At 33.0% G+C, this 15,437-nt stretch overlaps 2 protein-coding genes across 2 annotated transcripts; one reads left to right on the top strand and one right to left on the bottom strand.

Annotated features, from left to right (window-relative positions):
- Positions 1 to 7,880: 7,880 nt before the first annotated feature.
- LOC114372143 lies at positions 7,881 to 12,830 on the top strand. The gene is made up of 3 exons (XM_028329568.1): positions 7,881 to 8,759; positions 10,967 to 11,135; positions 12,045 to 12,830. The coding sequence occupies exons 1-3, from the start codon at positions 7,899 to 7,901 to the stop codon at positions 12,551 to 12,553; spliced, it is 1,539 nt and encodes a 512-aa protein (XP_028185369.1). The 5' UTR covers positions 7,881 to 7,898; the 3' UTR covers positions 12,554 to 12,830.
- A 1,220-nt stretch (positions 12,831 to 14,050) lies between these two features.
- Positions 14,051 to 14,977, bottom strand: LOC114369397 (auxin-responsive protein SAUR15-like). The gene has a single exon (XM_028326630.1). The coding sequence runs from the start codon at positions 14,719 to 14,721 to the stop codon at positions 14,335 to 14,337; it is 387 nt and encodes a 128-aa protein (XP_028182431.1). The 5' UTR covers positions 14,722 to 14,977; the 3' UTR covers positions 14,051 to 14,334.
- Between the last annotated feature and the right edge of the window lie 460 nt (positions 14,978 to 15,437).

Raw genomic sequence — 15,437 nt, 5'->3', positions numbered from 1 at the left:
TAATCGGTTTATTTTTTAAAATATACTATAAAAAACACCAAACCACAAGATAATGGAGGATATACATGAAGAATAAGATAAAGAATAAGGAATTAAAGTGAATTCACCGAACAAAAAGATAGAGGAAGCAAAAGAATATCACTTAAACGAAGATGCTCTTGATACCACATGATGTAGCTCCATGGGGAGCTTGTCAACCCTGGATCTTCTTTATCAATGGAGTCCTTTGCTTCTTGAAGATCATGGCAGCGGAATGGAGAAGGAAGAAAGATGATTGGAGATGCCACTTCAAGAAGAAGATGAGTCAAGAAGAAGCTCACCATCATAGGAAGCCATGGATAAGAGCTTGAAGGAAGAAGAAGATGAGTGGAGGGAGAGGAAGAGAATGAGCATGAAATTTTGTGCCTCAATTGAGGTCTGAACTTTGAAGTGTAATTTTCAAATGATCGAAGTTGAAAAAAATACACACACATGACCTCTATTTATAGCCTAAGTGTCACACCAAATTGGAGGGAAATTTGAATTTCTATTCAAATTTCACTTCAATTTGAAATTGAATTTGTGGAGCCAAATTTCACTAATTATGATTAGTGAATTTTAGTTATGGTTCAGCCCACTAATCCAAGATCAAGTCCAAGATTCTTCACTAAGTGTGCTTAGGTGTCATGAGACATGTAAAGCATGAAGGACATGCACAAAGTGTGACTATATGATGTGACAATGGGGTGTAGCAAGCAAATGTTTACCTCCCCCTCTAAAATTTAATTGGATTGGGCTTCGCCCAATTCAATTAAATTTATTTTCCAACACATACATAAAATATTCACTTAATGCATGTGAAATTATAAAACTACCCTTAATACAAAAACTAGTCTAGGTGCCCTAAAATAAAAGGGCTGAAAAATCCTACTTTTCTAGGGTATCCTACCTACATTATGAGACCCTAAATACAAGGCCCAAAAATGAAACCTTAATCTAATATGTATAAAGATAAGTGGGCTCATACTTAGCCCATGGGCCCGAAATCTACCCTAAGGTTCATGAGAACCCTAGGGCCTTCTCTTGCATCTCTGACCCAATCTATTTGGAGTCTTTTATCCAATGCCCTTGCGGGTAGGATTGCATCAAAGTCTTGAAGTCCCTAGTTCACTAACACTTTTTTGTTGTTGTAGTAAAATGATGTAGAGCCTTAGGTATGTTATCACTAGTGGATCTCCCCTTAACCAATTATCCTCCCAAAACCTCATCCTCGTACTTATCCCCACTTTCCATTCCATATTGGAATCAAACCATTTTCCTTCACTAAGACCCCTGCTACACACTACACAAATCTCTCCACCAAATGGAAGCTTTGTTGGTCACTTTACCCTCCATTCGGCCCCTCCAACCCCCATACTTTGACTCAAGAACTTTCACCCACAAAGTACCCTCTTGCTAAAAAAAAATTCATCTCCATTTACCAAGTAATGCCTCAATAAAAAGCCCCAAGTCCTTTATACCCAACCTTCACATATTTTTTAGTCTACAATCAATTTCCCAACTAACCTAAATCGTTATTTCTCTGATAAGGAAAAACTTCCTATTAGACAGAAAAGAATATAATCTTCATAATCTTAATGAAACATAATATAATAGTCCATGGTGATTAGTTTTAGTTCATCCTTTGTAGTGACTCACTTCTCATTCGAATTTAATGAAACATAGTATAATAGTCCATGGTGATTTGTTCTAGTTCATCCTTTGTAGTAACTCATTTCTCATTCGAATTTATGTTGTGTTCGGTTTCTTCCTATAGAAATAATATATGTGAGAAAAAATTATGCAAGGGGACTTTGGTACAAGAGATTTTTGAGAGTTAATTTGTATTGTTATGGACCCCACTTGTGAAAAGACTTTCTTTGGTAAATGTAAAGAGTGTATGTTTGCATATGTGTCCTTCTTTTTTGACTTTTTTAGCAATAAATCTTACTCACATTTGATAAAAAGACATATTAATAAGGGTATATTAGTATTTTTATAATTTTTTCATTTTTTTCTACTATATTTCTCACTTTTTTCTCTTAAACCAAACAACAATACACATCACTTTATTTCTATTCTATTCATCTTTTTTCAAATATTTTTTTGTTTCTTTTCACTCTATTTATCTCTTCTAAATCAAACATAATGTTAGAGAGTTTTAGTTTTTTCATTCTTCTAATCGTTATACCATTAAAAAATGACAATTTTTCACCCTCAAAATGTATTAAGTTAGGCCTTGTTTGGGGTGATTGTCTATTTTTGGTATTCTATTTTAAAATGCATTTCAAAATAGAAACGTGTTCGACAAAAAAGAGGTTGAGTTTTTTTTACTTCTTTTGAAAACAATTTTTACCCCACTTCAAAAACAATAAAAATAGGTTTGTGGGTTTTTGTTGTTGGTTTTAATCTAACCTTCTAGCACTTCTCCCTCAAGCTACTCTCTCACTTAATCGGTCACGGTCTCCAATTGCCAGTCGTCAATAACGGTCATGGTCATTGTTCATCAGTTGCAGTTGTTGGTAATTAATGGTCGTAATCACCGATCATAGTTGTTGACCACAGGTCGTTGGTGCATTAGATTGACCTTTTTTTAGATTTTAAAATTTTGATGTTGAAGATACATTGGGAAAAAAAATTAAGAATGATTTTGAAATTGATTATGAAGTTTTGACCTTTTCTATTTTACAATAGTTTTCAAAATTAAAGTTGAAATTAAAATTTTAAAATAAAAACTGAGTTTGATTTTCTAAAAACTACCTATAAAACACCCCTTAAAATGGAAAACCACCCAAAACAAAGCTTACATAGAGATTTTTGTAACCAAAAGAGTTTTCTCTATCCTACAACTTCTTGATACTCCCGTCATAATTGTGATTGAATTTCTACCAAATAACTATTACGAGTAAAATTCATCTAATTATTTATTCTCACAAACGATATTTCCAAAAAGTAGTGTTATTCCACTTGTCCAAAGTGTCAACATTTGACAAATACATGAAGTATAATTAAGTTTTTTTTAGAGGAAAGTATAATTGAGTTATTAACCAAAAGAAACAAAGATAAAGTATAAGTAAATTATAATTAATAATAAACTATGAAATGTAATTAGATTACATACTCAAATCAATAGCCATAGGTGTCATAATAGTCATAGATTTCGTATTAAAACGTCTAATAACGAGAGAAATATTGATTTCGAATTCATGTGTGAACAAACAAGCATGAAATAATTTTCTTCAAGTATAGTAGGTGTTTCAATGAAAATATTGATATCTAGTATGAAAACATCTCTGGCCCAAAACAAGACCATCCAATTTTTTTACAAAAGGAAATAAGTTAAACAACAGAATAACATAAAGTAACATGTTCAGAATATTATGCAAATAATACAGAAACTCATGTCTCAATGTCACATCCTATCAGAGCATTGTGTTCCAATGTCCTCTAACATGAAGTTCTCCCTAGCTATCCACCTAATCATCTGCTCCCATGAACACAAAGTTTGAAATCATCACAGGATCCAAACACAAACAATACATAGGGAGTGAGTTATCGCATTCCTAACTAATAAAGAGAAACAGAACAACATAGATATACATAGCATATAAGTGAAATACAACTTACTTATACACAATTCACATCATTCCACCATTTATCACGTGACATCACATCCCAACACTGCAGGTCTTACACATTTTCACATCATTCACGTATTCAAGAATCAAAACACAATATCACTCAACCAATCAATATTGATCAATACACAAGTGCTATGCAACAAATATACTAAGACTCAATCCTATATGCAATGTGGTATCATGTTAGTGAAAAACCTCGTCGGGTGATTAGGAGTACATGATAAGACAAACCACACACTAGTAAGTCAGGTCACTCTCACTAGGTAAAATCATAGGGAGACCAGTCAGGGTCACTCTGTTTTGCGAGAATGCTCCAACCATATGGGATAAACATAAGCTTCAAGGAATATTCAAACTAAGTGTATTTACCTCCAATGCCTACACTCCGAAGAGTTCATTAGGATCTCTCCCTCCTGATTCAGGTCAAACCTAGAAAACATTTTAGCACACAGACTCTATCTATGAACTATACAAAACACATGACTCCTTAATTATTCTCAAAATAATTTTAACTCGTTGTGCCTCAAAGTGATTAAACTCATCGGGTTCCCACAATGAATCACATCATAATACTCGTTGCGCATTAACTCGTCACCCTTAAAGGGTCTTACCGTCGTATAATTGTACGATTCATATCTCACAACTCAATGCATACATCTCAATACACATGTTTGATCTCACAATTTAACACATACTTAACTTGTCACTTACACATAGTTCATCACACTTCCATAATCCCAAGACAATACCTTATCACGCCTCATGCATTATATACATGTTACACAATAATAATATTAATATGTTATCTTCATATGATTGAACTCCTCAAACAATTTCACATAATCATATCAAAATCAAAGGAATAAAAAATCATAGGTCAAAACATGGAAACACCAAGTGCACTTAATTTTATCAACCAATTCACATCAGGGCATCAATTGACCTGTCAAACACAACAATCTCGTAATTATAATCATAAAGGAAGAATCACAATACAGCAAACATCCCAAAATAAATCCCAATTTGATACTCTAAGGATCCCTACACATATTCATTCTAACCCCAATTGCGATAAATCCATCCCTTACCTCTAAGCGGGCTCACGTGTGTAGTCCGGTAGTGATAGCAACATCTCTAGCAGTTTCCTAAGATTCCTCAAGCTTTTCCTCTAATTTCTCTCGTAAGGTTTTCAAGCGTTAGAGAGAAGGAGAAAGGATTAGAGCTTTCATTTTATTGTCTCCGTGCGAGGAACATTTCTCTCACCATAGATATTATTTCACAAATCCCAACGCTGAGGATGTGCAAAAATGATTTCTAATCCTAGTTTTCAAATTTCACCATGATCCAACAGTTAACGAGTCCAGGATCGTAGTTTTATTGAGTCAAGTTTAGGTGTATGCCGGAAAAAGAGAGCTACGTATGAGTCCGAGATCGTAGTTTCACACAACATATTTTTTCGCAAATCTCAATGGTGGGGATGTACGGAGATGAGTTATGAACTTGGTGTTCAAATTTCATAACAATTCCACGATTAATGAGTTTGGAATCATAGTTTTACTGTGATAAATTTGAGTGTATGCGGGAAAAAAAAGGATTTTGAGAGAGGGGAAGAAAAAATGAATGTGAGAGAAAGAGAGGGTAGAGACGTATCCTAAGTGTAAAACTATCCTAATATGTCTCTATTTATAGCTAGAGTACTCTTAGCCTATTATTTACTCAATGTTTTTTATTATTTTATAAAAAAAACTTTATTTTACTCCCTATCAAATGAATAAATAAAATCTCATTTTTATTTCCTACGAACATATTTATTTTATTTACCTTAAAACCATTATTTTAATTAATAAAACTATTTCTTCTTATTTATTTAATTACAAAAATCTTATTATTTTTTTAAAATTCTATTTATTTTTAAATAAAATTATTTTTAATTTATTTTATGAAAAATGGATATTACAAATTACATTATTAAAAATTAAATCTATTCTATTAAAAATTGAAAAAATAGGTTATAGACCGACATTGTTTTACATTATATTTTAATCTCAAACTATTAAGCATGACAAATAACTCTGACTTTGAGGGAAAGTATTTGCTTTGATCGAATACATATACAATATGAGTATTATCTTAATTTTTAAAATGAGAATAGATATCAAACTATACCTATATTTCAATTGTAAAATCTCTAAAATATTTCATTTATGTATAAGATTTTATTGTATAATTTTTTAAAATATAAATTAATTAAATTAATAGTTGAATAATTTAAATTATAATAACAATTAAATAAAAACTTAAAATTATTTAACTACAAATATAATTTATTTCTTAATTCTTTATCTTTAATTTCTTTGTTATTCATTATTTTTTATAATATTATTTGAATGAAAATACATTAATAACTTGATATATAATTTATTTAAAAATATATAACTAAAATAAAGTTATAAAAATAATATACTAGGTTACCTGCCAGAATTCCCAAACCTAATAATACCTATCACGGAAGGGAATAAGTATTAAAATTTTAAACTCATATCTTCTATACTTGAACTCATACTCGCTCCGCCCTATGCGGTGTTAGGCATGAGGAATAGTAAATTTGTCTTCGACCCGTCTCGTTTCTATAAACAATTATATATAATAAATTTATTTACTGATTTTTACAATAACTAAACAATAACATGTGTATAACTGTAATATGTACAAACAATATCGGAAAATAAAAAAGAAAAAAAATGAAAAGCCTAAGGATAAAGGAGAAAAAAACAAAAAAGAAAAAAATTAAACAATGGACACATACAACACAGAATGATACATGAAAATGGTATGATCATTTTTATAATATTATAAATAATTTAAAAGTCCTATCAATTGTGATTTTTAATTGATTAAGATTATAAAATTTTTATTCTAATAATAATATTAAACTTTTATAAATTAAAATACACATATTAAAGATATATATTCTCACTCTCTACTATCCTAATTAGACATTTTAAATATTTTGTCTATTTTGAAAATGTATTTTACATAATACAGATACAACTAGAAAAAAATTTATCCGACTATTTCAAACTATTATTTTTTTTCTATCCTTTTTTTTTTATTTTGTTAACCATTTATATCTTTTAATCAGGTATTTTTTACGGTTACGAAAAATTTATATCACAATTTAAATTGCTAGTTATATCTTAAAAAATGATTTATTATTTTTTGGTGATAAAAACGATTTATTACAAATGTTAAGTATTTAAAAATAAATATTTATCTCATAATGTACCTACTAAACTACTGGTATTAGTTTATTCACTTTTGAATAATTTGAGTGGAGTAACATGCATGATATGGATCTTTTCATATATTCTTAGATGATTAATGGAGTGAAATAAAATAATGTCTTACATTAAATATGTCATATTTTCTCAAAAAATAAAATAATTTTCTATATTTTAAAAAACATCAGATACCTCAGTAAAAAAACAAAAATCCCATGCCTACTCATCCAACTCGTCCAGACACAATCAGTTTAAAACTGATATTGCTATTTTCTTAAAAAAAAAAACTGATATTGCAATAGTGCCCCCACTTCAACTCGCACGCAACCTGCGATAACGTGAACGGGTTTTATTCTTCCCTATTATGGATCCTACGTTCGGCCCTCAACGTCAAGTTACATTAAAGGAACACAACACTCTTTTCACGACAAATCCACAGTGGGTCCCCTGCAAATCAGCATATAACATATATTTTTATGCCTAAGACTCAATTACTTAATTGATTGAGATGAAAAAATAATTAATTTAATTTATAATAATAAATTTATCTTAAATTTATAGTTTTTTTAAAAATTATCTTTATTAATATATTCTCGTTTTTTTATTGATAAATATTTTTACTCTAAAACTAATTAATATAAATAATATTATAAATTGAGTTATATAAAAAAGAACAAACATCATTCAAACTATGAGGATTACAAATAGAAATGAAAAAAAGTATTTTTACTATAGAGAAGGAGGTAAATTGCATGGAAAAAAAAAATTATGGTCAAGGGAGACAACTTCTAGGATAACAACTCCAATTGTATAACAAAGCTACAAAATATTGTATTTAAGATTTTTTATTTGATATCTAACTAATTTTACTTCTATTGGATAGACCCATTTTAAATAAAATAATATTTTTAGTTGTAATCACATACTCATGCCCGAATCACATACTCAAGATATATAGATGATGTTACACTTTATCCTTATTATCTCTCTCTTGATCTTCCCTTCCCTATCACTCACACTCTCCTCTCACTCTTTCCCATCCAACAAAATGGCCCAAAATAGTAACACTGAGGCCCAAAGCCCACCAACCCCCGAGGCCCGACCAGTCGGCGGCACCGAATTCAGCTGGTGCAAGGCCGTTCCCGCCGGCACCGGCGTGACAGTGCTAAGCCTCCTCCTCTCAAAACCGCCGCAAATTGCTGTTGTCCAAAATGCCCTCCACAAACTTCAAAATTCCCACCCTATCCTCCGCTCCAAGATCCACCTCGATCCCTCCAACAATACGTTCCACTTCCTCACCCCTCCCACTCCCACCGTCCAAATTCACCCCTTCGATATCACATCAACGGCCACCATCATCCAATCCCAGTCCAACGGCCACGATCCCTTCCACGCGCTCCTCGAGCACGAGATGAACCAGGACACGTGGCGCGACTACACGATCCCTTCAGCCGGCGCCGACGTCCTCCACGCCGCCGTGTATAATATCAGCCACGATCGCTTCGCCGTGTTCCTCCGCCTCCACACCGCTGCGTGCGACCGCGCCGCTGCCGTGGCGCTGCTCAAGGAGCTCCTCCGCCTGGTCACCGGCGGAGCCGGCGACGAGGCGAGCCGGGAGAAGGTGAATTCTCCGATCGAGGATATGATTCCCGAGGGGAAGATGAACAAGCCGTTCTGGGCGCGTGGGTTGGACGTGCTCGGGTACACGCTCAACGCGTTTAGGTTCTCGAATTTGAGTTTCATCGATGTTGGCTCGCCTCGCAGTTCGAGGATAATAAGGTTGCAACTGAATGTGGATGAAACCAAGAACCTATTAGCCGTGAGTTATCATCAACCTGTTTCTTTTTTATTCTGTTATCTTCACTAGTTTAATTGTATAGTAAGTATATTTTCTGTTGACAAGTTATTCTTATTGATACAAAATATTCATAATGTTGATGATTGATTTTTGTAAGAAAATCTGACCTTTAACTCTAACTTGGTAATTAATTAATTGACCGGCTAATTAATTATTATCTTAAGTTGTCAATGTAGAACTTATTTAATTTAATTAGTTCACAACAATTAAGAATTTTTGTTAGTATTTAGTAGAATAATATATATACTTTAAATTATTAAGATTTTATTCTATTGAATTTTTTACTTAATTAACGTGTTTTCGCTTAAAGTATTTGTACAAGAATAAACAGTTAATGTAAGATATAATTTAGAGGAAGAGACTTTTCAAAATTCATAACAAATGGACTCAAGATAGTATATTAGATAAAATAGAATATCCAATGGGAATATTATTATTCAGTACTGATTAGGACTTTGGAGATCCGATAGACACGTGCGGAATGATTCTCTTATATAATATTTGTTTCGATTTGGGCTTATTCATTAATTCTATTTTAATTCCCGTATAATGATCAATATCTAGTTGGTTCAAGAAAACTGGTTTGGTTTCTTTAATCAAGATTTCATATTCTAGCGTAGATGCAAAAACATAATTGAGGAAGTAAATTTCACTAAACCTAATTAGCCAATTTTCCGAGCAAAGATTAATCATGTTGTTGGGTGTCTTTTTATACCTTTAGCCTATTTTTTGAGTTAATATTTTAAATTTTTGATACCGATATAAGTGGGATTTGTATATCGCAGTAATGAGTTGAATAATAATATACAGTATTTACAGTGATTAATGTTCAATTTTAAAACATTTGTGTCTGTTTTTTAACTGTTTTTATTTTATGTTAACATAATATTAGATGTCATGTCGTTGCCCTGACTTGTGATTTTCAAAATTGGACATCTCTTATGTGTTACTGTCACGTCGTACCCTTATCGTAAGCTTCGCAAATTTTGGTCCTCTCGACAGTGACCATCAATTATTTTTTTTTATACATATCTCTATAGCTCCAAAACAATAATTGAAATTTCTTACATAGAATATGACCACTTTTCAAAATCAGAAGTTGTGTGGTAGTTAACTTTGTTCTGGCCCTTGGAGTCTTTGTCAGAAAGAATGATTGAGAATGGGATAAGGCATGGGTTACAAAATTCCATGTGTAGATGATAATTGTGTTCAAGTACGACGACACCCAATTGCAGCATAAATTGACTAACATAACAAGTCCTGTTCCTGCATTTCTGTTCATGGGTCATTATTCAGTCTTCAGCTTCACAAGAAAATATAAGTTATATCTTTTTGTAGCATGTGTCTACTTGGTTATCATTACATTGTTAAACGAAAGAAACTAACATTGGTATCACCAGAAATACACTTCAACCCACCTAGAGCATTTTGCTGGTAAAGGTGTTATAGTACTATTATCATCTGGCTTATGTGCACTGGCTTTATCTACTCAACTGTTAAGGTGTGTTTGGATTGCAATTTCAAGCTTCCAAACATCAGTTTGACAGAGAAGGAGCTCTTGTATTGAATTTAAAGAGAATGTTGCTGGTTATGTTGGATGTAACTTTTTCCCAAACACACATTAAATTAATCTTGACTATTGCAATTTCTATTTGCAAACCTGAATTTTCTCTTTTCTTAAAGGCGATGAAAATACTAGACATTTTTTTTTTAAAAAAAAGAAGAAAAACTTACTTGGCACATTATAGAGAAGTCATTAGTCTTAAAAGCCAAAGCTATATTAGGAAGGGAGAGCCTCTACTACAAATGAGGGGTTAGTGTTTCACAGGTCACAGCCCTATGGTTTGATCCAAACTCTATACAATATCAATTAGGATTTATCAGCTAATAAATGATAATTCATATTCGAAGTTGGGAGAAAATTGCAGCCATTTATAACTAATATAAGCTGCTATCTTTTTTTTCTGGTATAATAAGCTGCAATGTCACATCATCTTCTTTTTGGTCTCTACATATTTGTAATTAAAATTCATTCTTATGCATCCAATGTGTAACAGTATTATCTAATTTCTGTGAAGTCTGATTGATATGGCATCCTACTCTGTACTCACTTTTTGCTTATGATATGGTAATTTGATGGATTAAGCTAATTATGCAAGATCATGTAGGGATGCAAATCAAGAGGTATTAAACTTTGTGGGGCACTTGCTGCAGCTGGAATGATTGCTGCATGGACCTCTAAATGCCTTCCTAATTATCAAAGAGAGAAGTATGCTGTAGTAACACTTGTTGATTGCCGCTCGCTTCTTGATCCAGTCCTTCCCAGTAACAATGCTGGTAAGCCATATTTTCTAGTCATTTTTGTTTGTTTTATTATGCTGCTGCTGCTACTTTGCATCATGCCTAACTGGTTTACTTGATACATGCTCTTCTTTTTTCAGGCTGTGTCCTTCGTGTAATAAATTGGAAAGATTGTTGTCTCTTTTATGGTGTGTTTGGTAGAGAGGAGAGAAATAAATTTGTATTTTTTTTGTGGGACTCACCTTTTACACTCTACTTTAATTAAAAAATTTCTCTTCTATTTTCATCCTCTAAACCAAACACATCCTAAAATTGTCAGTTGGCACATAACATTAGTTATTCTAACTAATAGTCTAATACTAATATTTTAACTTAAACTGCAAGACCTTGTTAAAACAAGGAGCCTGTATTGTCCAAATCCACATAATAGGTTCAAATTTATTTGAGTGGGCTACAAAGTGACACTTGCAACATAAACAGTATCAAATCTTGTCAAGGTTCCCTGTATCTTGATAATGCTTTCATTTTTATTTAATCTTTGGAAAGTGGTAAAAACAATTTCTTGGGTGGGTAGGTAAGGGACTAAGGGAGGCTGTCTCTTGTACTAATGAAATTAAACTTTTTCCTATCACTTGTTAATGAAATCATTTGCTACAGCCTTTAGTTAAATTGTTAGTTATGTTAGGGATATAATATAAAACTATTCACATGTATCTACATGAAAAGTCTAAGCTTTTGAGATAGTTTATTCGTGACATATTAGATAATTGCCTTACACTTTTGAAACAAAAGCTATGAACTTGGGTACCTCCAATGCATGATACACTGGAATTTTCAAATCATTAATAATCCGAGCATATGAATGATGAAGGAATATTTTACCTTTTTGAATTTCTTGGTATAATTTTGGCATTCTTTTGCCAATGCTTCCCATGTTTGGTTCAGGATTTTACCATTCTGCCATCTTGAACACTCATGACGTGTGTGGAGAAACAGAAACCTTATGGGAGTTGGCAAAGAAAAGCTACACAGCCATCGTAAATGCTATGAACTGCAACAAGCATTTTACAGACATGTCTGACCTGAACTACCTCATGTGCAAGGCAATCGAGAACCCCGGTTTGACGCCATCATCATCGCTTAGAACAGCCTTGATCTCCGTGTTTGAAGATCCCGTCTTTGATGACTCGGCCGAAATGCTTGGAGAGTTTGGATTGGAAGACTATGTGGGATGTGCTTCTGCTCATGGTGTTGGCCCATCCATTGCCGTATTCGACACCATACGAAATGGAAAGTTGGATTGTGCTTGTATATATCCATCACCCCTTCATTCAAGAGAGCAGATTCAAGGACTAGTTGATCATATGAAGAGAATACTTGTGGAAGGTTGTAACAGTGAAAACCAACAAATTGAACCATACTCCACTTCTGAGGCTGAGCAAATGGTTATATAATTTCGTAATCAAATTCATAAACTTCGTTGCCTCTTCAATTTCTCCTTGCTCTGTTGAATTTCCCAGGGCCAGGTATTTTAATATGGAGGTATACATAAATATATTGCAATTTACAATGAAGGATTCAAAGCATCTGCAAAAGTTGCCATTGCATTAAAAGAATGCAGAGATTCATTTTTCTACTGTCAGATGGCATCAAGAAATGCAATGTTTATTGGTTTATTTCAGTCTCGAACTTCGACCATATTTATGACCGAATTAAGAAGGATGCTACTCACACACATTTGCACACATACAACCTCACATAATTTTATCATTTTTCTTTATTTGTAGGAATCAAAAACAGGTCCAAGAGGATTTATAACAACAACTCATCCACCCTGCCAAACCAAATGAGTCCTTGGTTTTTTATCATTTTATTATACATTGATTCTATTTTACCCTTTTAGCACTTTGAATCTGTCATCTCTGAGGAGATGTGCTTGGTGTTGACGTGTACCAAGCATTTCCGCAATAAGCATTATTTATTAAGTTTTTGCTTTATAATCCAATGGCAGATGATAATCGATTTTTAAAGATATAAAAGTTTAATGAAATTTGAGAGAAATTAATGAATATTAATTTCGTGGAAAAAAATTGTCTAGGTAAACTAATCAAGTTTTCTTGAAAAATTTGCCGCCAAACTGGGAAACTTGGCCAGTGGTCCAGTACTCCAGTCGTTTTACTTTGGAGCACGCTCATACACTTATCAAATTGTGGATTATTTTAATTCCAAACTTCTCTATTTGTTTATTTAGTCCCTAAAAATAGTATTATTTACTTAGGCCTTCAATATAAATAAAAAATATTATTAAAATAATGTTGTTAAGTAAGCAATTAAATGAGTGTCAAAACCACTAAGTTTACTGATCAATTAGTATGAGATTGTTTAGTTAACTAGTGATCTAGAGTTCAAGTTTTGTATACATAGTTGCAGAATTGTCTCTTGTAGAGTATTTATTTTGTATACAAACAAAAAGTAAAAAATCAATTTAAAAATGACTAACGCTTACAATTTTATGCAGTACTTTATCTAGTTACTTGCAGTTCCAGCTACTTGTGCCTGTGCATATACTTAATCGTAAGAATTACCTTTAAAGCAATCTTCTTTATTTGTGACTAGTTTTTTGCTTTTTGATTCCTTCAAGGGAGTAGGAAACAAATTGGAGTACACTCTTAACAATCAAAGAAATCTTACATGGCAGTAATATTCCATTCCATTGCACCTAATACACGTGTAAATTCAATGAAGAGGTAAATCATTTTTTTTTTCTTTTTTCCAAATCTAGGCATTACAAGATTTCCTGTGATGACACCCAGTTGACTAACTGAACGTGCACGATTGTTGCCACTGATTACTGAGGTCACTTTTGTGGCACGGATGCCCGTTGAAAAATTAGGGGATAAGTTTACTTGCTAAAATTGTATGAGAAAAATTATAAAAGCATAAGCTGCAGATAGACTTTAAAAATATTGATATATAGTTCACTATTAAACAGGCAAAAACTAATTTACATGTCAGATCAAAATCCTAATTGAAATTAAAGCTAACTCAGCTAGCCATCATGAAGACCTATGTTCTAAATTCTGGCTAGAACAACATCCAATAAATATAACCCACCAACAAAGAGGTCATAGTTCTGATGCATTTCAACACTACTAACCAAAGAAACAAAAGAAGAAATTAATTAATTAACAAGGCAAGGCACATGACATGATATCCGTTTTTCTGTGCACTCTAGCTAAGCAAAATCTTCAAAAATCTTGCCCAAGTCAAACTTGCCATTGTTGCATTCAATAGCATTCACCACCTCCTGAAATGTGGAAACACTGCATGGCACCACTAGGCCATTCCTCTGTGCAAAGCCAAATTCATTGTAGGCCTTCTCCAGCAGCATCTTGAATAGAGGGTGAGAGAGGTAGCTGGTTGGAACCACATATCTCTGACGCTCCTCACCAACATAAAGTGCAAAAAAACCTGTTGGGGTTGTGCTAGAGGGTGATTCTTTACCTTCCTCATACCCCTTTAGCAAACATTCTTGGTATGGAGGGTCAGAGTGATCAGCTCCTCCAACACCCTTAACCCTTTTGGCTAGTTTCTTCAATGATACCATCTTCTTCCCTAGCATTTTGCAATTCAGACTAAACTAAGCATATATAAAATTGTCTTCTGTAGAAGATACCTGTGGTCTCTGAAACAAAATTAAGCGCCGAAGGGTCTTTGAGAATATGGAAGGGGAGTTTTGTGTATAGATGAGGGAATGGCTATTGTGCAAGTTGAAGGGAGGATTTAGATTTAGGAATGTGTATGTAAGAGCAAAGAAGAAGGTAGAAGGTGATCATAGACAAATGAGAGTACAAGGGGGAATGTTGTCCTTTTGAAAAGTCCTCTTTTCCACGTTTGAATTATAATGTCTTGAGCATGGAAAAAAATATTCCTCAAGTTCTTTTAAGTTGTCTTTAAGTGGCCGTTGGCTTAAGACTGACTTAATAATAGTTAAAGAGATTAAATTAGATAACTTGGTATTGTTATAAATTATGGAAAAAGACACCAGCAATGTGTGGCACACTACTACTACTACCACTTTAAAAGTAGTAGTAGAGCAGCATGATAATACAGTTGGTGTGAGTCTCACGCCCACATTTGTTGGTTGTGAATTATTAGGTGGCAATTGTATACGTGCCATTGAAGTGGCGCAAACCAAGGGCTTGTATATGTATAATAAGGCTAAAAGAAAAATTTAAAAATGGGTGGCTTCTAATTAAGCATTTGATATCATTCATTAAAAATTTTAAGACCACACTAATCCGGTGGGCGTGGTTATTAGTGGTCCACTCCTTAGGA

The sequence above is a fragment of the Glycine soja genome, chromosome 10 (genome assembly GCF_004193775.1).
Source record: "Glycine soja cultivar W05 chromosome 10, ASM419377v2, whole genome shotgun sequence".
NCBI lineage: Eukaryota > Viridiplantae > Streptophyta > Magnoliopsida > Fabales > Fabaceae > Glycine > Glycine soja.
Note: the sequence above shows the minus strand (reverse complement) of the source record. Positions and strands in the feature narration are given on the sequence as shown.

What these genes read in the sequence shown, in the direction of transcription:
- LOC114372143 (XM_028329568.1), top strand. Translation starts at nt 7,899, where the DNA reads ATGATGTTACACTTTATCCTTATTATCTCTCTCTTGATCTTCCCTTCC. An exon ending in AAACCAAGAACCTATTAGCC is followed by an intron (nt 8,760 to 10,966) that starts GTGAGTTATCAT and finishes AAGATCATGTAG; the next exon opens with GGATGCAAATCAAGAGGTAT. An exon ending in CCTTCCCAGTAACAATGCTG is followed by an intron (nt 11,136 to 12,044) that starts GTAAGCCATATT and finishes TGTTTGGTTCAG; the next exon opens with GATTTTACCATTCTGCCATC.
- LOC114369397 (XM_028326630.1), bottom strand. Translation starts at nt 14,721, where the DNA reads ATGCTAGGGAAGAAGATGGTATCATTGAAGAAACTAGCCAAAAGGGTT.